The 16,810-nt window shown below is 55.2% G+C and overlaps 1 protein-coding gene across 1 annotated transcript; it reads right to left on the reverse strand.

Annotated features, from left to right (window-relative positions):
- Window positions 1-215: 215 nt before the first annotated feature.
- On the reverse strand, window positions 216-10,617 carry CCDC120 (coiled-coil domain containing 120). The gene is made up of 10 exons (XM_067724021.1): window positions 9,883-10,617; window positions 7,003-7,093; window positions 6,727-6,860; window positions 5,921-6,061; window positions 5,263-5,566; window positions 4,854-4,916; window positions 4,379-4,553; window positions 4,149-4,247; window positions 1,899-2,813; window positions 216-1,398 (listed from the first exon to the last, which is right to left on the reverse strand). The coding sequence occupies exons 1-10, from the start codon at window positions 10,063-10,065 to the stop codon at window positions 1,284-1,286; spliced, it is 2,220 nt and encodes a 739-aa protein (XP_067580122.1). The 5' UTR covers window positions 10,066-10,617; the 3' UTR covers window positions 216-1,283.
- Between the last annotated feature and the right edge of the window lie 6,193 nt (window positions 10,618-16,810).

The raw sequence follows: 16,810 nt of genomic DNA on the forward strand, positions 1-16,810 counted from the left end.
GCCCGCATTTGTATTACTAAGAGCTCTTGGCTAGGAATCTGAGCACGGACAGGCAAAGAAGTTGCCCCACATCACAAAGCAAGTAAAACCAAAGCAGATGACATTATCACAGGCTGTTTCCATGATGCTATATATTTTTTTCTTGTAAAAATACATTACCTAGTCTTAGCTAAACATGTGGGCCCCCAAGGCAAGGCAGACAGGGAAGCAATGCATGGGTTCAGTTTACACATTTATTATAGAAATCCCCTTCCAGTGTGGGTAGTGTCTTGGGCCCAGATCCATTAGTACAAAAAGAAAAGTTTAACACTAGGTAAAGGGGGTAGGGGAACCCCCAGCTCCAGAAAGCCACAGACAGGTATCATAGAAAACACAGCTTGTGTGGATTTGTTTAAAAAGTGGTGGATGGAAGGAAAGCCAAGGAAGGTGTGACATAACCCGTGGCGAGACGTCACTTGAGGATTTCATTGGCATCTACCAGACGCCAGGTTCCACCACCGCTACATCCCAGGACACAACACACCCAGTGGTTCTGCCCTTTGGTCCTCCTGCGGGGCCTCCTGATTGGGGATAGTCGGGGCAGAGGAGGCTGCCGCCAAAGGCTGGGTCGTCTCACTCTGTGGGCAGAGGCAGCGGGCACAGACAGGTAGACAGGGACTGGGGCGCCTTCAGGCACCCTGGGGGAGAGAAAATGAACACAAGCCCCCCACCCAGACTTCATTCCTTCCAAATGTGGGCAGAGACTTCATTCCTTCCAAATGTGGGCACCTCCCCAAGAAAAACTGCCCCAGTGGGGGGTGGCAGGGAGTTCTGTTCACACCAGAGTCTCCTGGCTGCCCCAAAGTGGGCCCTGAGACCCTATATGGTTTGTTTTGTGGAGGGGGCTTCTGAATGGAACAGGCTGGTCATGGGGACAGGAATGAACCCAACCAGGACGAGATCACAGTTTCCTTTTTTATAAAACGTCTAGTGTTGAGGGAAGACAGTGAATACCTAGATCACAACTGTAAACAGAAATGGAGGAAGGGGCTTGGAGTTCCCATTACATCATCCCCTCTCCTCTCTTTTAAGCTGGCGGAGGGCCCCCAGTCCCCAGCACAGTGTGAGAGGAGACACAGGGTGTCAGACACCTTCGTGGGCCCACGGGGAGCCAGGGGCCTTGGAAGATCACATTGGTGCCCCCCAGGACCGAGAGCAGCCACACCCCAGGGCTCAGTGAGGTCAGCTGTGTGCTCCCCAGACTAAAGTCATTCCCAGGCCAACAAGGGGCATATGAGAAGGGGTCAGACCAGTGTCCCCGGGGTCTGGGGGTCAGAATCGGAGGACTGCTCCCCCTCTAGCGTCAGGTCACTTAAACGAGCGCTCAGCTCCGGGGGGTACAGGAAGTCCGCGTAGTATCTTTAGAAGGGGTAGCAGGAATCCGGAGGACAGGGTGGGAAGACAGAGGAGAGAGGAAAAGACGGACAAGACACAGAAAGAGAGAGGAAAAGAGGCTCGTTAAAGAGGTGGAGGCAGGCACAGGACAGCACCTTTAGGCTCGCAAGCGTGGGGCGTGGTGAAAAGAGGAAGAAAAAGGCAAGGGGCACAGGACGTCCCTTCCTCCCAGCACCCTAGTTTCAAGGCTCATTTTCAGCTGACATGCACTGGTTGTTCAAATATTAAAATTCTTGTATTAGCTTGGTGAAGAACTGCTGCTACCAGGACCCAAGATACCCCTCCACCGAGACCCCACGGACTAATGCGAGTCAGGCAGGGCCCAGTGACCCCGGGCCAAGGCTGCACCTACTTCTCTCATGGTCCATGTCATTAGCTACCATGACTAGCTGGCTCCCTGGCCTGGACACCTTTGCCATCTGCCTCAAGAGACCCCTACCCATCAGTAAAAGCACCCCCCATACCTGCCGGAGACAGGGGGCGCCGTGAAACTCCTTGAGTGCGGGAGTGGCGCCTGGCTGGGGGCCCCATACAGCGCCTGGCCCACCTCATAGCAGCGGGCGTGGAGGAAGGGCGGGTGCTGCGGGCCCATGTGGGGGAGCCCAGGCCGGCGCTGGGGCCCTGTGGCCAGTCCCGAGTTCCGGATGTACCAGTCCCGCAGCCCCTCCAGGGCAAGGTTCTTGTGGCCGCTGCGCTCACCAGCTGGGGGGATACGGGCGGGTGGGGGCATCCACAGCAGAGGGTTGGGATGCACCTCTGGGCCCTCAGCGGCCTCCAGGGGCAGGCCACAGGGCTTGGTGCGGGTGGCACGGCTGTGGGGGTCCTTGCTGCGGAGGAGGGGGCTGCTGCCGTCAGCTGCATACACAGGTGGTGGGCCTGGGAGCATGGTGAGGAGCCCATCCCGGCGAGAGAGGGGTCCTGGGACCTCAGCTGTGGGCAGCAGCTCCCCCCAGCCTGTCCCGCCGCCACCGCGGGGCAGGCCCCGGTCCAGGGAGTAGTCCAAGAGGAAGTCCCCACACACAGGCGGGAGCCGGGGGACCCCGCGGGAGGCAGGGGCGGCTGAGCTGGGCCGGGCAGCCCGGGGAGGGTCTGGGGGGCCAGCCGTGCGGGAGGAGAAGGCAGGAGTTGGTTGGGGGCGCTCATATAGCACCTCACTGCTCTTGCAGGCTGGGGGACCAGTGGCAGGGGGAACCAGAGGTGCAGGCGGGGAGCCAGCTCCCCCACTAGCTGCCCGGTCCACCAGCAGGGCCTCGGAGCTATTGCTGCGGCGGGTGCGAGCTGCGAAGAGGGAGGCACGGTCGGAGACAGGGTCCGCCCGGGGGAAGCCCATCTGGGAGTCCTGGCTGCCGGACCACTGGCGAGAATGGAGGCCTTCAGGTCTGGGGGCGCAGAGGTGGGGGTGATGGGAGAAGGGTCAGAAATATCAGGGAGATGGGATGAGTGCCCTCCCTATCCTGCCTCTCTCTGAGCCTTCACTTCCACACCTCCAAAATGGGCCCAGGATTAGCAGCTGTGTGTATAAAGGTGAGAGGTAGTGGCCTGTAAAGAGCAGCAGAGGTTCTGCCACGGACTGGGGAGCCGAGGGGTTAACAATGTACGGGGCTGCCTGGGACTGTTAGCTCCGAGGGAGATGTAAGTGTGTGTAGGGCTCAAGAGGAAATACTAGCAGGGGAGGGCGGAGGGCTCTTCCTAACACATCTGACCCCTCATTCCCTGCTAAGGTGCTTCTCAGGGCTCCCCGCCTCCTCTAACATGAGGTCCTAAACCTTAGGCCAGGAATTCAAGACCCTTCCTGAATCCTCTGTCCCATCATGTGTATGAACCACCCAAAACTATCATCCCAACAGCCACTATTCATAGAATGCAAGTGTCACAAGAATGGGGACTTTGTTTTGTTCACAGCCCGGAAAAAGTAGGCACTTAGTAAGTGCGTATTTGTTTAAGAAGTAGTAGAGTACCATGGTTAAAAGTATGGACTCTTGAGTCAAACTTGCCTGGGTTCAAATACCAGGTCTTCAGTTTACTAGCAAGTTACTTAACCTCTCTGTGTCTCAGTTTCGTCATCTCTAAAATGGGAATAATAATAGCACCTACCTCACAGGGATGTTGTGACAATTAAATGAGTTTGATACCAAGTAAAGCACTGATTCCTAGCAGATGGTAGGTACGTGGTACATGTTAACCAGAACTCATTTATGCCTACAGTATCTTCCACAGGCAGATATTATTATCCCCATTTCACAAATGAGGAGACAAAGATTCAGAGAAGGGAAATGACTTGCCCAAAATGTACAGAAAAGCTCATTCTCAAACTTTGGTGCTTCTGCCCCAGATCCCCACCCCCTTCTCCACCAAGACAACTCCTATTCACCTTTCAAAACCCAGCCTTTCTTTTCTTCTCTCTTTTTTTTTTTTTTGGTCAATTAAAAAATTTTTATTTATAATGTGATTATACACATATGGCATATTCCAAAAGATATTTTACCTATATTTCTTTATCATGCAATAGGGTGCATTATGAAAAAAAGGTCTGAAACAAAAATAAAATTCTTGCATTTTCATACAACCTACATAGAAGATCAGAATAAAACTGATAGATTCAAAGCCCAGTCTTTCATGTCCCACACCCTTTGATAATGCTCTCCCCAACACGCCCAGTTAGAACTACCGGTTCCCTCCTCTGGTCTTCAATCTCACCCTCAGAGTCCACTTACTTGCAGAGCTGGGGGCCAGCGCCCCGGGTGAGGACAGGGGTGGCAGGCACACTTCGCCCCTCAAAACTGGAGGCACTCCTGGGCAGCGAGCGTGTGGGGCTAGACAGAGACGAGCAGGCATAGGTGGGGGTCCAGGTTAGAGACTGTACCTAGCAGCAGGCCCTCCTGCCAGCCCAGGCTCAGCTCCCACTCCTGGCTCCTGGGGAAGGAGGGGAGGGGCTCACCCTCACCTGGTGGGGCTGGCCACGGAGTTCCGCCGGCTCTTCAGATCCCCATAGAGATCTGACGGGGGTGGTTTCCACGGGGTTCGCCGCTCAGGGCTGCCCCCAGATACTGCCCGCAGCTGGTCCCAGGCCTTCGGTGGTGAAGGGCGCTCAGCCAGAGGGAAGCAGCCACGGGGCTCCTCTGAGTGGAAGGGAGAAAGTGGGGGAGAATCCAATGGGAGGGTGCCTGAAGGGTTGTGGGCAAAGCAAAGGGCAGGGGCTAGGGAGGTAGGGAGGGGCAGAGGGCTAAGCAGGTAGGACAGGCTGAGGAAGAGCTAAGGGATGAGGCAGGAACCGGGGCTGATGGGGTGGGGTGGGGGGACTGAAGCAAAGAAAATGGGGGCTCCATTGGAGGATGGGTCATGGCTAAAGAGGAGCTGAAGAGGGAGGGTGGGGGCTAAGCATCAAAAAATGGGCGGATTTGGGAGACAGGGGTCCTCACCATTATCATGGCTGGCCCCAGACTCTGAGAGGGAGCTGCTCTCCGAGTGCAGGACTACGTCCTCTACAGATAAGAAGGGGAGACCCCGGCCTATCAATGCAAGGTCTGGGCGCCATCCCCTTACACCACTGGGCCGTCTCCTCCCCATCCCGTACACTTCCCAAGCATCCACCTTTACCTAAATCCAAGACCACCAGAGGCTTGGTCCCTCACTTTCCTGATGCCTATTCCCAATGGCCCCACCCTTGCCCAGGAGCCAGTTTACACAATTCGTCTTGCTCGTAGGGTCCCTTAAGTTCTACCTACCTCCCACTTTTCACTGGCTGCTCACCCACTCCACCTCTACCATGTCCCTTAGCCAATGCCCACCTTCCCGCTTTCATCGGTGTGGTGACAGGGCCTGGCTCACCTTGGCTGAGCTGAGCGAGGCGCGTGCCCAGGCAGACTCCCTGGGCAACGACAACTGCCCCACTGGATAGCGGCAGGGGCTGGGGCGGCGGGATCCCCGGGAGACCCAGGTGGGCCCGGACGTCCCCGAGCTGCTCCTCCAGCTCATGCAGCCTCCGCAAAGCATCTGCCTGGACCTGGCGCCGACGTCGGCGCTGCTCGGCGCTGAGCTCAGGGGCCAAGGCCAGGCGGTGGGCAGCTGCCGCAATCTGCTGCTGCACTGACACTTCGCGCTCCAGGGCCTCGAGCGCCAGCTCCTGCGGGGCCTACCCGAGAGGGTGGGACAGGACCAAATGTTGGAAAGGGAAATGGCCAAGCACCAGGACCAAGTGGCGGCAGAGCCCAGCTACGCTGCAGGCGGGGCCTGCCCCTCCTGGGGGTGGCCTATTCTCCCCCTGGGGGCAGGGCCTGTGTGGATTAGGGCTGGGCCTCTTCATCTTCCTGGGGGTGAGAGGCCTATCCTGACAGGGACCAGCATCCTCTCTCAGACCTGGAACCCACCTCCCTCAAGCTCCTTCCCTCCTCACCTTAGCCTCTCCTTCTCCTGGCTGCAACCCGCTCTCGGCTTCCTCCGGGCTCCTGTCCCACCCCCATGTTGCTCTGCACGCCCATCTGCTCACCTTGGCAGGGCACAAGGAGTGGTGTGCTGGATTGGGGTGCGGTGGAGGGTAGGCGCGGGCTGCAGGCGGCCGCCGGCGGACCAACTGGGGCCGTTCACCAGGCTCCAGTGGGCACTCGGGGGGCAGCTGGCCAGTCAGCTCCTGGGCGGGGGCAGGGGTCAGAGACTACCAAGGGTTAGTTGGGGGGATGTGGCAAAGCAGTAACGACCCCCGAAGGTACAGAAGTCCTACTAGGAGCCCAGCCCTGCTCAGCACCCATGCCTGTTATTTCTCTTCCTCCTCCCAATTCTCCACCAGGTGGGTGTGCAGCAGAGACTCTCAGCCCCTCAATGGCCCAAGTCCCCAGGGCAGTGGGCACGGGAGGCAGGGAGACCTGCTTTGGAATACAGAATTTCATAGTTTTTATAAAGGTGACACCATCTGTACACTGCATATTATATGACATTCCATTCAGGGCCTGGGCTGCATGCTCTGAACTGCATTATTATTTCTGGCAAACGGTGTGGACGTTCACAGCAAGGGGGGTAAATCGAAACTATAAATCACCCCATGTCAGTTCAGGTCAGGTTTCACTGCCAAGTTTTGGAAATAACTTGTTTTGTTTTGTTTCTGAGGTTTTTTGGATTTCAAACTGTTGATAGGGGATGGTGGCAAAATATCACCATATTTTATTGATTCTCAGACATGCAAGCTGAGCTTTGGGGAATCTATACCTCGGACAAGTGGCTCAGCCATCACCACCGCAGTCTGCCTACCTCGTGCCTGCTCCTCACCCCCCACTGACACCCTTAGGGTACGGCCCTCACCGCCTCCTGGAGACACACTTTTCGTAGCTCCTGAAGTTTCAGGCTCAGGGCCTCCTGCAGGGTCCGCTGACGGTCGAGCAGCCCCCTCAGACGCTCTGACTTCACCTGGGGGGCAGCCTCTCCAAACAGGGCAGCTGGACACAGAGGGAGCAAAGATCGGGGGGCAATCAGGGCAGCCTGCAGCAGCTGTGGGGCCAGGGACCAACCCTTCCCCAGTGGGCAGGTGGTGACTCAGAGCAGGGGAGGAGGCAGCAGGAGGGGGAACCAGATACTAACCTGAGGCACTGAAGGTGGGAGAGCTGATCAGCTGACCTTTGACTTCCATCCTGGTGTTGTCAAGAGGCTGTGGCTGATGGCTGGACAAGGCCTAGCAGTGATGCACGGGAGCCACTGAGGAAGCACATCCGGTGTGCACCGCCAACTGCCCCCTCTACCCAGGTTCCCACACCCCAGCTGGGAATAAGGGGTACCCTGACCCCGCCCAACTGCTTGGCCTGCCCTCTCATAATCTGTGTCAATGTCAAGGCCCTGGTACCTTTGTTCCCTTCCCATTGAGTGGGAGCACAGCAAGTGGGGAGCTGGGCGGACTTACAATGCCTCCTCAGAGGCCCATGGGCCACAGTCAGGAGTCTTGCCTGGGAAGGGAGAATTAATGGTACAGATTCAACCAACTACAAGAACAGTAGGCATTTATTAAGCACCTGGGTGCCTGGAACAGTTACGTTCTATGCCACATTTAATCTTCACAACCACCCTGTGATGGCCGTTCCGTGATTATTATTACCCCCATTTTAGAGATGAGGAGAGTAAGACACAAAGAGATGAAATAACCTGCCCTTGGCTACAGATGCAGCCAGGCCCACCCCTCCGGTCCAACACTCCCCCTCACTAGAGGTGCTGAACCCCACCAATCCCTCATAAGCTCCCAGCCCACCAGGCCTCCAGGCCTTTGTGCAGGCTGCCACTGCTGTCCGGAGTGCACTTTTCACCTCTCGCCACTCCAGCCCCTGGTTCTCTCTTACATTCTGGGGCTTCAGTGTCACTTCCAGAGGTGGGCCCCCACATTTTGTCCCCTCACAACTGCTGTCAAACAAGACTGTGCCTCCCTTGTATATTTAGGAGGACAGAAAATGTATCAGTATCTCTGGCACTCAGAACACTTCTGTGCACACATCAAGTGCTCAATGAGAGTCTGCTGGGTGAATAAAAGAATGACTGTGGTCTGTGGGTCGCTACTTGTCCCAACTCTATCCCGCGGCCCTGGTGCGGCAGGGAGAGCATTCACTTGGCCTCAGGACCCCTCCAGCCCCTCCCCACATGCCAGCCTGTCCTGCACCCGGCACAGGGAAGTCAGCCTGCTGGGACTGGGAGTGGCAGAGCCCACAGCTGCAGATAACAAGCTGACTGCCTCCTGCCTCCTCCTCTGCCTCCAGACACCCTGGATGATCATGGAGCCGGCCTTGGCTGGCTGCCAGCCCTGCCCTCATCCCTTCCTCTGGAGTTTGCTCCCTCTGTCCCACAGCCTGCTCAGTCCCCAGCTGGGCAGCCAGGTGACATCACCTCCCACCACCTGGCCTGACCTCGGTGGCAGGCGATTGGGAGGACCTCATGAGGCCAGAGAGGTCCCATCCCCACCTGCCTCGCACTTTGTCATGACATGGTGGCCAGGTGTGAAGACCCAGGCAGCCACGGAGGGATGGGTTCAAGCCCCTTCCCCATCTATGCATTGGGGGTGTGGCCAAGCTGCTAATAGGGTGCCACCAGCTTATCAGCAGTGCTCCCACCCACCCCATGGGGTCTGTGCCCCTCCCACAAAGCAGGGGCTCCTTGTCCTCAACATCAGGGGCGGGGTCAGTCCCTAAAGCCTTTTTGCACATCCAGGCAGCAGCATGTGCCCTGCAGAGGTGCTCACATGCCCTCACCACCCCCCTCCAAGGTCTGACATTGGCGGCATGGCAGGCTTTCCTTGAGGTCCCAGCTTAGCCTCCTCTGCCCCTCAGCTCCTGGGGTTCCTTCTTCCCCAGCCCCCATTTGGGTTTGAGGAACTCTAAACCTTCCTCCACCTCAACAGGAACCTCAACTCCTCCCCAGTGGGCCCGTTCACCAGGATTGGTCCCACATCCCATACTGGGATGTCTCGAGCCTTCTTTCCCTGGGAGCTCGTGGCATCCTGGAAGTCCACATGGGGTACAGGCAGGAACACCGACTCCACCCTGTCAGCCTGACCTCGGGGACATAGCTAGGGCCTGAGTCATGGGGTCATCGGGCAGGGTCCACGCTCCACACCCCCAACATGCTCACACCCACTCCCAAGCCTCTGCCTCTGCTCACCTACCCTCTGCATATTGGCCTGGGGTCCTGGGACTGCCTGGTTCCCACCCAAAGATGGTGAGAAGGGGGAATCCCAGCAGTCCCCTCCCCAACACACCCCCACACCAGCCCCTGGGTCTCCCCACTGGTGACCCTGTGTCCCTGTCCCGTCCCAGGATGGGCTGCAGCAAGATAGCTGCAGAGGGCACCCCCCACACCCAGAGGCGGGCCCAGCAGGTTTTTCAGGTCTGCCCTTCTGACACCACAGCCGAGAAAGAAATTCCTGGCTGTAATGACTGTTTACAAGCAAGACACCTCACCTGGATGGCACCCCAACACCTCAGTGGGACCCCCATTTCCACATCCCACCACCTTCGGAGCAAATACAAACTCCCAATGTCTGGGACTGTTCCCCACACCGCCCCAGAGGTCCTCCCCCACTGCCCTCACTCTAGGGGAACAGTGTGGAGGACCAGGCAGGTGCTGGGAAGTAGTTTCTCAACAGCCTAGTCTGGGCTTTCCTAGAGGGCTAGGCCCCAGGTTGAAGGAGGGCAGAGGCTACCCCTGCAGGGGAGGAAGGGGGAGAGGAAGTAGCGGGGAGTAGAGAAGGGGGACGCTGGCTTCTCTTCTCCCCCATCCCTTCCCCTCGTCCACTTCCGGCAAGGAATTAGCTTCATGCCAGGAAAGGAAATTGGACATTTTAGGCTTCGCCCCTCTAGCCAGGCCCTCCTTCCTCGCTGTGCCTCTCACATAGACCTGGCTCTCTCCCGCAGGGAACTTCAGCACACCCTGTACCCTTCTCCCCCCCACCCCTCGCCCCTGGGCCCATTGTTCCCAGGTGCTCACCAATGCCAGAGCAGAGAGGTGCTGTGGAGTGGTCTCAGGTACCTCAAAAAAAAATAGTTGTATCGACCAGGCCCTGCTCCGGCTGGTAGTGGCAATAAGTGGGTGAGCGCAGTGGCGGATGCCTAGGCCGCCTCCCACTAGGCAATGGCCCAGCCTACCTGGCCAGGGACTGGGCCGGCCCATACCTTTTAACCCTTGCCTGCCTGACACCAGGGCTCCGGCCACCCTTAGGAGCTGTCTTGGAGCCAAGTCCCCTCAGGGTGTCCAGCACGGCCAAGAAGAGAGCCTGGACCTCCCCCCTCACCCCATACACCTAACAGAGGACTGAGGAAGAAGGGCTAAAGGTCGTGGGAGTGGCGACTGCCTCTGGTGCTGTCCAAGTACCCAGATCAGACCCTGTCCACCCTAGGGTACTACCTGGGAGCCAAGGGATGGAGGTCTGGGGAGTTGTAAGCACAGGAGAGGACTTGGGGTACCTCGGGTGTGCGTCTCTTGGCAGCACTCCACGTTCCTGACACCCCTACCCTTTCCTCCCAGGGCAAGGCAGGGGTGGGAGAAGGTCTTAGGGCAATTCCCACCCTCACTGGGGTAATAGTTTCCCAAGTTGGGACAGACAAGGTCCACTTTTCTAAGGAGAGACCATGTCTCAAGACCCTACCACCTTCTGCAGCTTCAGAAGAAATCATCCTAGCAAATGGAAGAAACACACTGGTGGTTTAACCCCTCCTGACCCCTACAAACCTGGGAGGATGGCACAGACCCAGCTCCTCATAGCCAACTTGGAGAGATGAAATCTGGGGCTCGCAGAAGTGAAGAGGCCCGATTCTGATCACAGAGTCATGAGAGCAGGTAGAATCAGAACTCAGGGGGCTGGGTCCTGGGTTGCAAGTTGACAGAGGCAACTCCTGCACGGGAGGATGAGTGGGAAACGGGGCTCATGCTTCTTCACATCCAGGCTGGGTCTCCCCAGTTCCTCCCCCAACCTCCTGGGGCATTTCTGGTCAGGAGTCAAGGAAATGGAGGGCTCTAAGTCTCTGCGATGTACTGTTTCCCCCACACCACCACCTGGGCTTCGGGCCTGCCCTGGCACACACCACACATCTTGAGCTCCATTTGGGACCATCTGCTCTGTGACCTCAGGGCCCAAGCCCAACCCAGGCCCCGACAGCAGCCCACGCCAAGATGTGATAGAGCAGAGTGAGGAAAGCTCCCTCTCCAATTGGCAGGTGGGCCAAGCCTGGAGAGGAACTTGCTCTGTATCAGCAATGCCCAGTGTACCCCAGTGTACGTGTTACTGAGGCTTCCCGCCACCCTGCCCACCTTTCTTTCTGGGTGTGAGATTTCCGGCACGGGACCCAAAGGCCCCTTTCATCACCCCCCTTCTCCCTCCCTTCACTGCCTGGGGCTGATGGAGGCAGCAGCCACAAGGTGGGCAGCTGGGTGTTGGTGGGGAGTGTCCTCTCAGCCATGGCCTCTCCCACCTCTTATGGGACACCAAGGAGGCTGGGAAGGGGGATGTTTATAAAATCAGAGCTGAATTCCCTGGTGGTCCAGTGGTTAGAACTCTGCACTTCCACTGCAGGGGGTACGGGTTCGATCCCTGGTCGGGGGACTAAGATCCTACAAGCCGTGTGGCACGGCCAAAAAAAAAATCAGAGCCGAGAGGGACAAGTGTATCTGGCCAGCAATGCAGACTGAGTCTCAAGGCTTAGATTTCTGCATTTGGAAACGGTGCTAACAGAGCCAATGGAGGCCAAAGTAACTTTAGAAGACATTTCAAAGTGCAAGAAAACTCATACCACATCATTAACAACTGTTAATAACTACAATAATAAACTCAGGCAGAGGTGGGCTGGGGCGAGAGTAAGGAGGGAAGAGCAGGTAACTGGGTCTCTTGGGCCAGGCAAGGCGGAGTCACCACACACATCATTGCCCTGGTCCACAGCTTTTAACAGTCTGGAAGACAACCACCTCTAAGCCCCACCCCAGCGGGGACCTGAGCCTCCTGTGGCCTCCCATAGGGCTAGCAAGTGGTGGGTCTGAGATTCAACCCAGCTCTGCCACTTCCCGGCTGTGTGACTGCTTGGACAAGTCACTCAACTTCTCTGTGCCTCAATGTCTTCATCTGTAAAATAGGGGTGCTGACAGCAGTATAAAACTCACAGGGGGGTTGGGAGCATGACAGGAGCTAAGACATTCAAAGATTGCTTAGGACAGTGCCTGGCCCACGGTAAGTGCTCAATATGTATATGTAATATGTCATACATAATTACAAGTATTCCTCCCAGTCCGAACTCAGGAATCAAACACACACACACACACACACACACACATACACACACTTTGAGACACAGCTGGTATCCCTCAGCCTCGAAACCCTCCCCACTTGCCGCCCAGATATAGAACCCTCCTTACTTGCCAAACCAGACATATTTGAAACAGAGCTGTTTTCCCTCATTATCCAACCTCTCCCTCCTCAACATCAAAAATGCAGGAACCAAATATATTCAGAAAAATTGTCTGAACTCTCACTATCCAAATACAGGAACTGAATGGATTCGGATACATTTTTGAGATAGGACTGGTATCCCTCACTCTCTGAGCTTTCCTTACTCACCAGGCAAAATAGAGGAACCAAATACATTTATATAATGCGGTACCCTTACTATCCCAACTCTTGCCACTGGAGCACAGGAAAATGAATAGATTTGAATACATTTCTGAGTTAGAGCCATTACCCCTCGTTATCTGAATTCTCCCTACATTTCTCACTCTGCAAAATGCAAAAACAAAATAACTTCAGATAACTTAATATCTTTCACTGTCTGAACTATCCAAACTCTCCCTCTCAGAACTTGTGTACCAAATATACTGGGACAGTGACGGATGTATGTGCTGTTATTAATAGGTTTGGATACCTGTTTTGGATAAATGAAACAGGTCTGATATTTCATTATTCAAACTCTCACTATTCTCTATGAGAAATACGGTAATAAAACATAATTGAATGACATGTTACTTCCTCACTATTCAAATTCTCCCTGTCTGTCCTCAAAATCAAGGTGATTCAGACAGTAAGAGAACTTCTTATTTTTCTTGTTGTTGTTATTGTCACTACTGGATGAGCCTGATTCTAACAGAGCCCCCCCAATACACACAGACCTGCCCACAGAGGTAGAATGGACTCAGCATCAAGATTTGTACTGCTTACTGCTGACAGGAGGAGGATAAACTCCTGCCCCCATCCTACCCCTACCAAGCCCTGAAGCCTCTGGCCTAGGATGGACTTTTTTCCAGGCCAGAAAAGCAGGGATCACTGCACCTGGGATCAAGACCAGGAGACGGGGGTAACGTGATCTAGAAGACTCACACATACCCCTGAGTCCCCCACCCCTACATGGGGCAGCCCCCAACCTAGCAAGGCTGGAAACATGACCCAGACCTCAAAGACTCCCAGAGAGTCATTGAATAATTTAGGGTGTTCTTTCACACTTGGAGAGGGTAGGGGGCACAGGAAGAGTTCCATGCCCTCCTGGGGCAGGGAGAGAAATGCAAGCTCTGTGTGAGATCACTGGGTGGGGGAAATCACATGTGAAAACTCCCTCAGCCTCACGGGGCCCACAAGGCTGCTTGCTCTTGCTCATGCTAAAAGAAGCATTTGGGATGAATTTCAGAGATAATAGGTACAGTGGAACCTCCAAGTTCATGGCCAGGGTATAATGGAACCCCTGTCCTTCTGGGCTCAGAGGAGATGGAAAGTGGGTGTTACAAAGGAGGGAGATCTGAACAGCGTGGAGGGGCATGGGAAGGGGCAAAACAGGGGCCTGGGGTTGGGGCAGAATGAAGACTCAGGACAGGAAGGGGTATAAGGGACAAAACAGAATCAGAGTTGTAGGATGGAGGTCAAAAGATAAGACAGAGAAGAATCCAGGACACTGGCCAGGGGCTAGGATGGACAAAGGCCAGAGAAAAAGTAGGGGATAGTAGGGGACAAAAGAGGAGGGCAGGGATCAGGATCAGTATAAAACGGTAGTCAGAAGACATGATGGGGGACAGGCCAAGACAGCGGTTCAAGGAAGAGGATAGGGAAAAGAGCAGGTTCAGGGTGGAGGTAAGGAACAGGAAAAGACCACGACAGAATGAGAATAGGAATGAGGACAGTGATGGGCCAAGAGAAGACAAGGGAAAACAGCATAGGTTTGGGGGCAGGGACATGGCAGGAGGCAAGAGGGACAGTCTAAAGGTGGTGGGCCAGGATGGAGTTCAGGAGACAGGAGGGGGACCCGGGGGATAGTACTGGGTGGGGAGAAAGTACATAAGTCAGAGGTCAGGAATTGGGACAGACCTGGATCAGACTGGGGTTAGGGGTACAGGACATGACTGGAAGGCGTTCAGGGACTGGACAAGAGAATAGGCAGGTCAAGCATCAGGACAGAAACTGGGGAGATCAAGACAAGGCACGATGAGCTTCAGAGATGGAACAGGGTCAGGCAAGGATCTGGGGTCAGGTCAAGGATGCTGAGAACATAACTGGATGGGGTTTGGGGTCAGGACTGGATTTAGAGGTACAAAACAGGGGTTGAGGATCACACCAGGCCAAAATATGGTTAGGTCAGGGGTCAGACCAGAGCTCCTGGGGCCAAGACTGGCCGGGGTTCGAGGTTAAAAAAAGATGTAGCCAGGTAAGACAGGGGTCGAGGGGGAGACCACGGGGTCAGAGGTCGGGGGTGCACGAGCAGGTACATCGCAGGTCAGCGTTTCCGGGCCTTCACCCCGCCGTCTCCTCCCTTCCAACCCCAAGCGGGCGTTACTCACCGAGGGTCCTCGCCCCGCGGCGTAGGCGGGGTCGGTGCAGGCCTGAAAGAGTGGTGGGAGCGCCCCTCCCTCGCTGCCCCCAGCTCGTTCCCGGGCTCGTGCCTACTACCCTTCCGCGCCCTGCCTGTGGGCCGCGTTCGGCCGTGCGACTATTAACCCTGGGGGCCAGACGGGGGGCGCGGGGAGGGTGGGAGGGTAGCAGCCGCTCGGCCGAGGGCAGTGGACCCCGGCCCCCCACCTTCAACTCAGGTCTGTCCGCTCCCAGCGGCACCGCCACCTCCGCCGCTGAGCGCGAGCCTGGAGGGGCGGGGTGGCGGGGGGAGAGACAGGGGGCGGGGCGCGAGACCACAGCAGCGGCGGAGACCAAGTGCGCAGGCGCCAGTTCGGGTCTTCTTTTTTTGTTTTTTTTTTTCTTTTCTTTTCTTTTTTTTTTTTTTCCCTGCCCTGGGAGCGCCAAGAGAGAACCAGTTCGGAGCGCTTGCGCACACGCTTTCTCGAGGGCCGTGGAGCTGTCCCCTACCGAGGCCACGCCCCCTCAGTAATCAGACTAGCGCCCCTCACCCCAATTCACCCCGCAATGAGCACCCAAGAATTACCCACAGACTGCCTTCTATCAGCCACCACCACACTTCTAAATTCCCCCAACTACCCTCCGGTGCCCCAAATGCTCTCCAAACCACACTCCATCATCTCCCAAATTGTATCCCCAAACTATTGTCCATTGATCCCAAAGCAGTACCCCCAATCTGCCTTCCTTGGACACCCAAGCTGTACAAATAAGCTACCCTCCAATACCCCCAAGTTGTTCCCCCAAACCATCTACAATCAGCCCTGAAACTGTTAACCTCCGACGATCACTTCCAAATCACCCTCCCTCTACCCCCAATATGCACCCAAAACACCCTCCATGACCCTAAACCACTCTCCATGTACCGTCCTAACCATACTCTATTGATCCCCAAATGGCACTAAAGAGCCCTCAACACCACCCCAAACATTCTCAACTACCTTTGGAGTGGCCCCCACCTGCACGCCAGATCAATTCCAACAGTCACGTGCTCTAACTCCAAACCATGATCCATGAACTCCCACCACCACCACCACCACCAAACCTTCCACTGACCAACCCCACTCCTGGCAAAACTCCCATGTACTCCCAACTACTCAAGGTGGATCCCCCAGCCGCACTTCAAACTACCCTCCAACACCCTCTCCACCTCCAAACCACATTCCACTGATCCAAACTCCGACCCCGAAGTTGAGGGACTCTCCAACAGTCCTCAACAAACCTCCATAACCACTAACTTTCTGTAGTTACCCAACTGAACCTCCAAATCATACTCCAGTGACCCCAAATGTGTCCCTCAAGCCCTCCAATGACTCTTATCCACACCCTAATTCATTCTTCAGTGACTCTAATATATTACAAAGCATCCTCCAACAATCTTTTTTTTTGCAGTTATTACATTTTTCTTTATTGTGGTAAAATATCTATAACATAAAATTTACCGTTTTAACCATTTTTAAGTGTACAGTTCAGTGACATTAAGTACATTCACGTTGTTGTGACAATGATCTTTTCTTAAAACAACTTAACTGAGGTATAATTTGCGTATCATAAATGTCACTCATTTTAAGCATGCAATTCAATTCAATTATTTTAGTAAAGTTACCAAAGTGTGCAGCATCACCACAATCCAGTTTTAGAGCATTTTCATTATCCCTATAAGATCCTTCATGCCCAAATACCTTTTTTGTTGTTGTTTTTTGTTTTTGTTTTTGGTTTGTTTGTTTGTTTGTTTTTGTTGTCCTTGTTGTTGTTTTTGGTGGTACGCGGGCCTCTCACTGTTGTGGTCTCTCCCGTTGCGGAGCACAGGCTCCGGACGCGCAGACTCAGCAGCCATGGCTCACGGGCCCAGCCGCTCCACGGCATGTGGGATCCTCCCGGACCGGGGCACGAACCTGCGTCCCCTGCATCGGCAGGCAGACTCTCAAACACTGCGCCACCAGGGAAGCCCCCAAATACCTTTTTAAATTAATTAATTAATTAATTTGGTTGCATCGGGTCTTAGTTGCGGCACCAAATACATTTAATCTCTGTTCCCCTTTCCTC

This window comes from Pseudorca crassidens, chromosome X (genome assembly GCF_039906515.1).
Source record: "Pseudorca crassidens isolate mPseCra1 chromosome X, mPseCra1.hap1, whole genome shotgun sequence".
NCBI classification, from domain to species: domain Eukaryota; kingdom Metazoa; phylum Chordata; class Mammalia; order Artiodactyla; family Delphinidae; genus Pseudorca; species Pseudorca crassidens.

Coding starts and splice junctions, on each gene's coding strand:
- CCDC120 (XM_067724021.1), bottom strand. CDS start 10,065: ATGGGCCGGCCCAGTCCCTGGCCAGGTAGGCTGGGCCATTGCCTAGTG. Junction 6,062..6,726: donor AAGTGTGTCTCCAGGAGGCG/GTGAGGGCCGTA, acceptor GCCCCCGCCCAG/GAGCTGACTGGCCAGCTGCC. Junction 4,248..4,378: donor TCCGTGGCCAGCCCCACCAG/GTGAGGGTGAGC, acceptor GTCTCTGTCTAG/CCCCACACGCTCGCTGCCCA.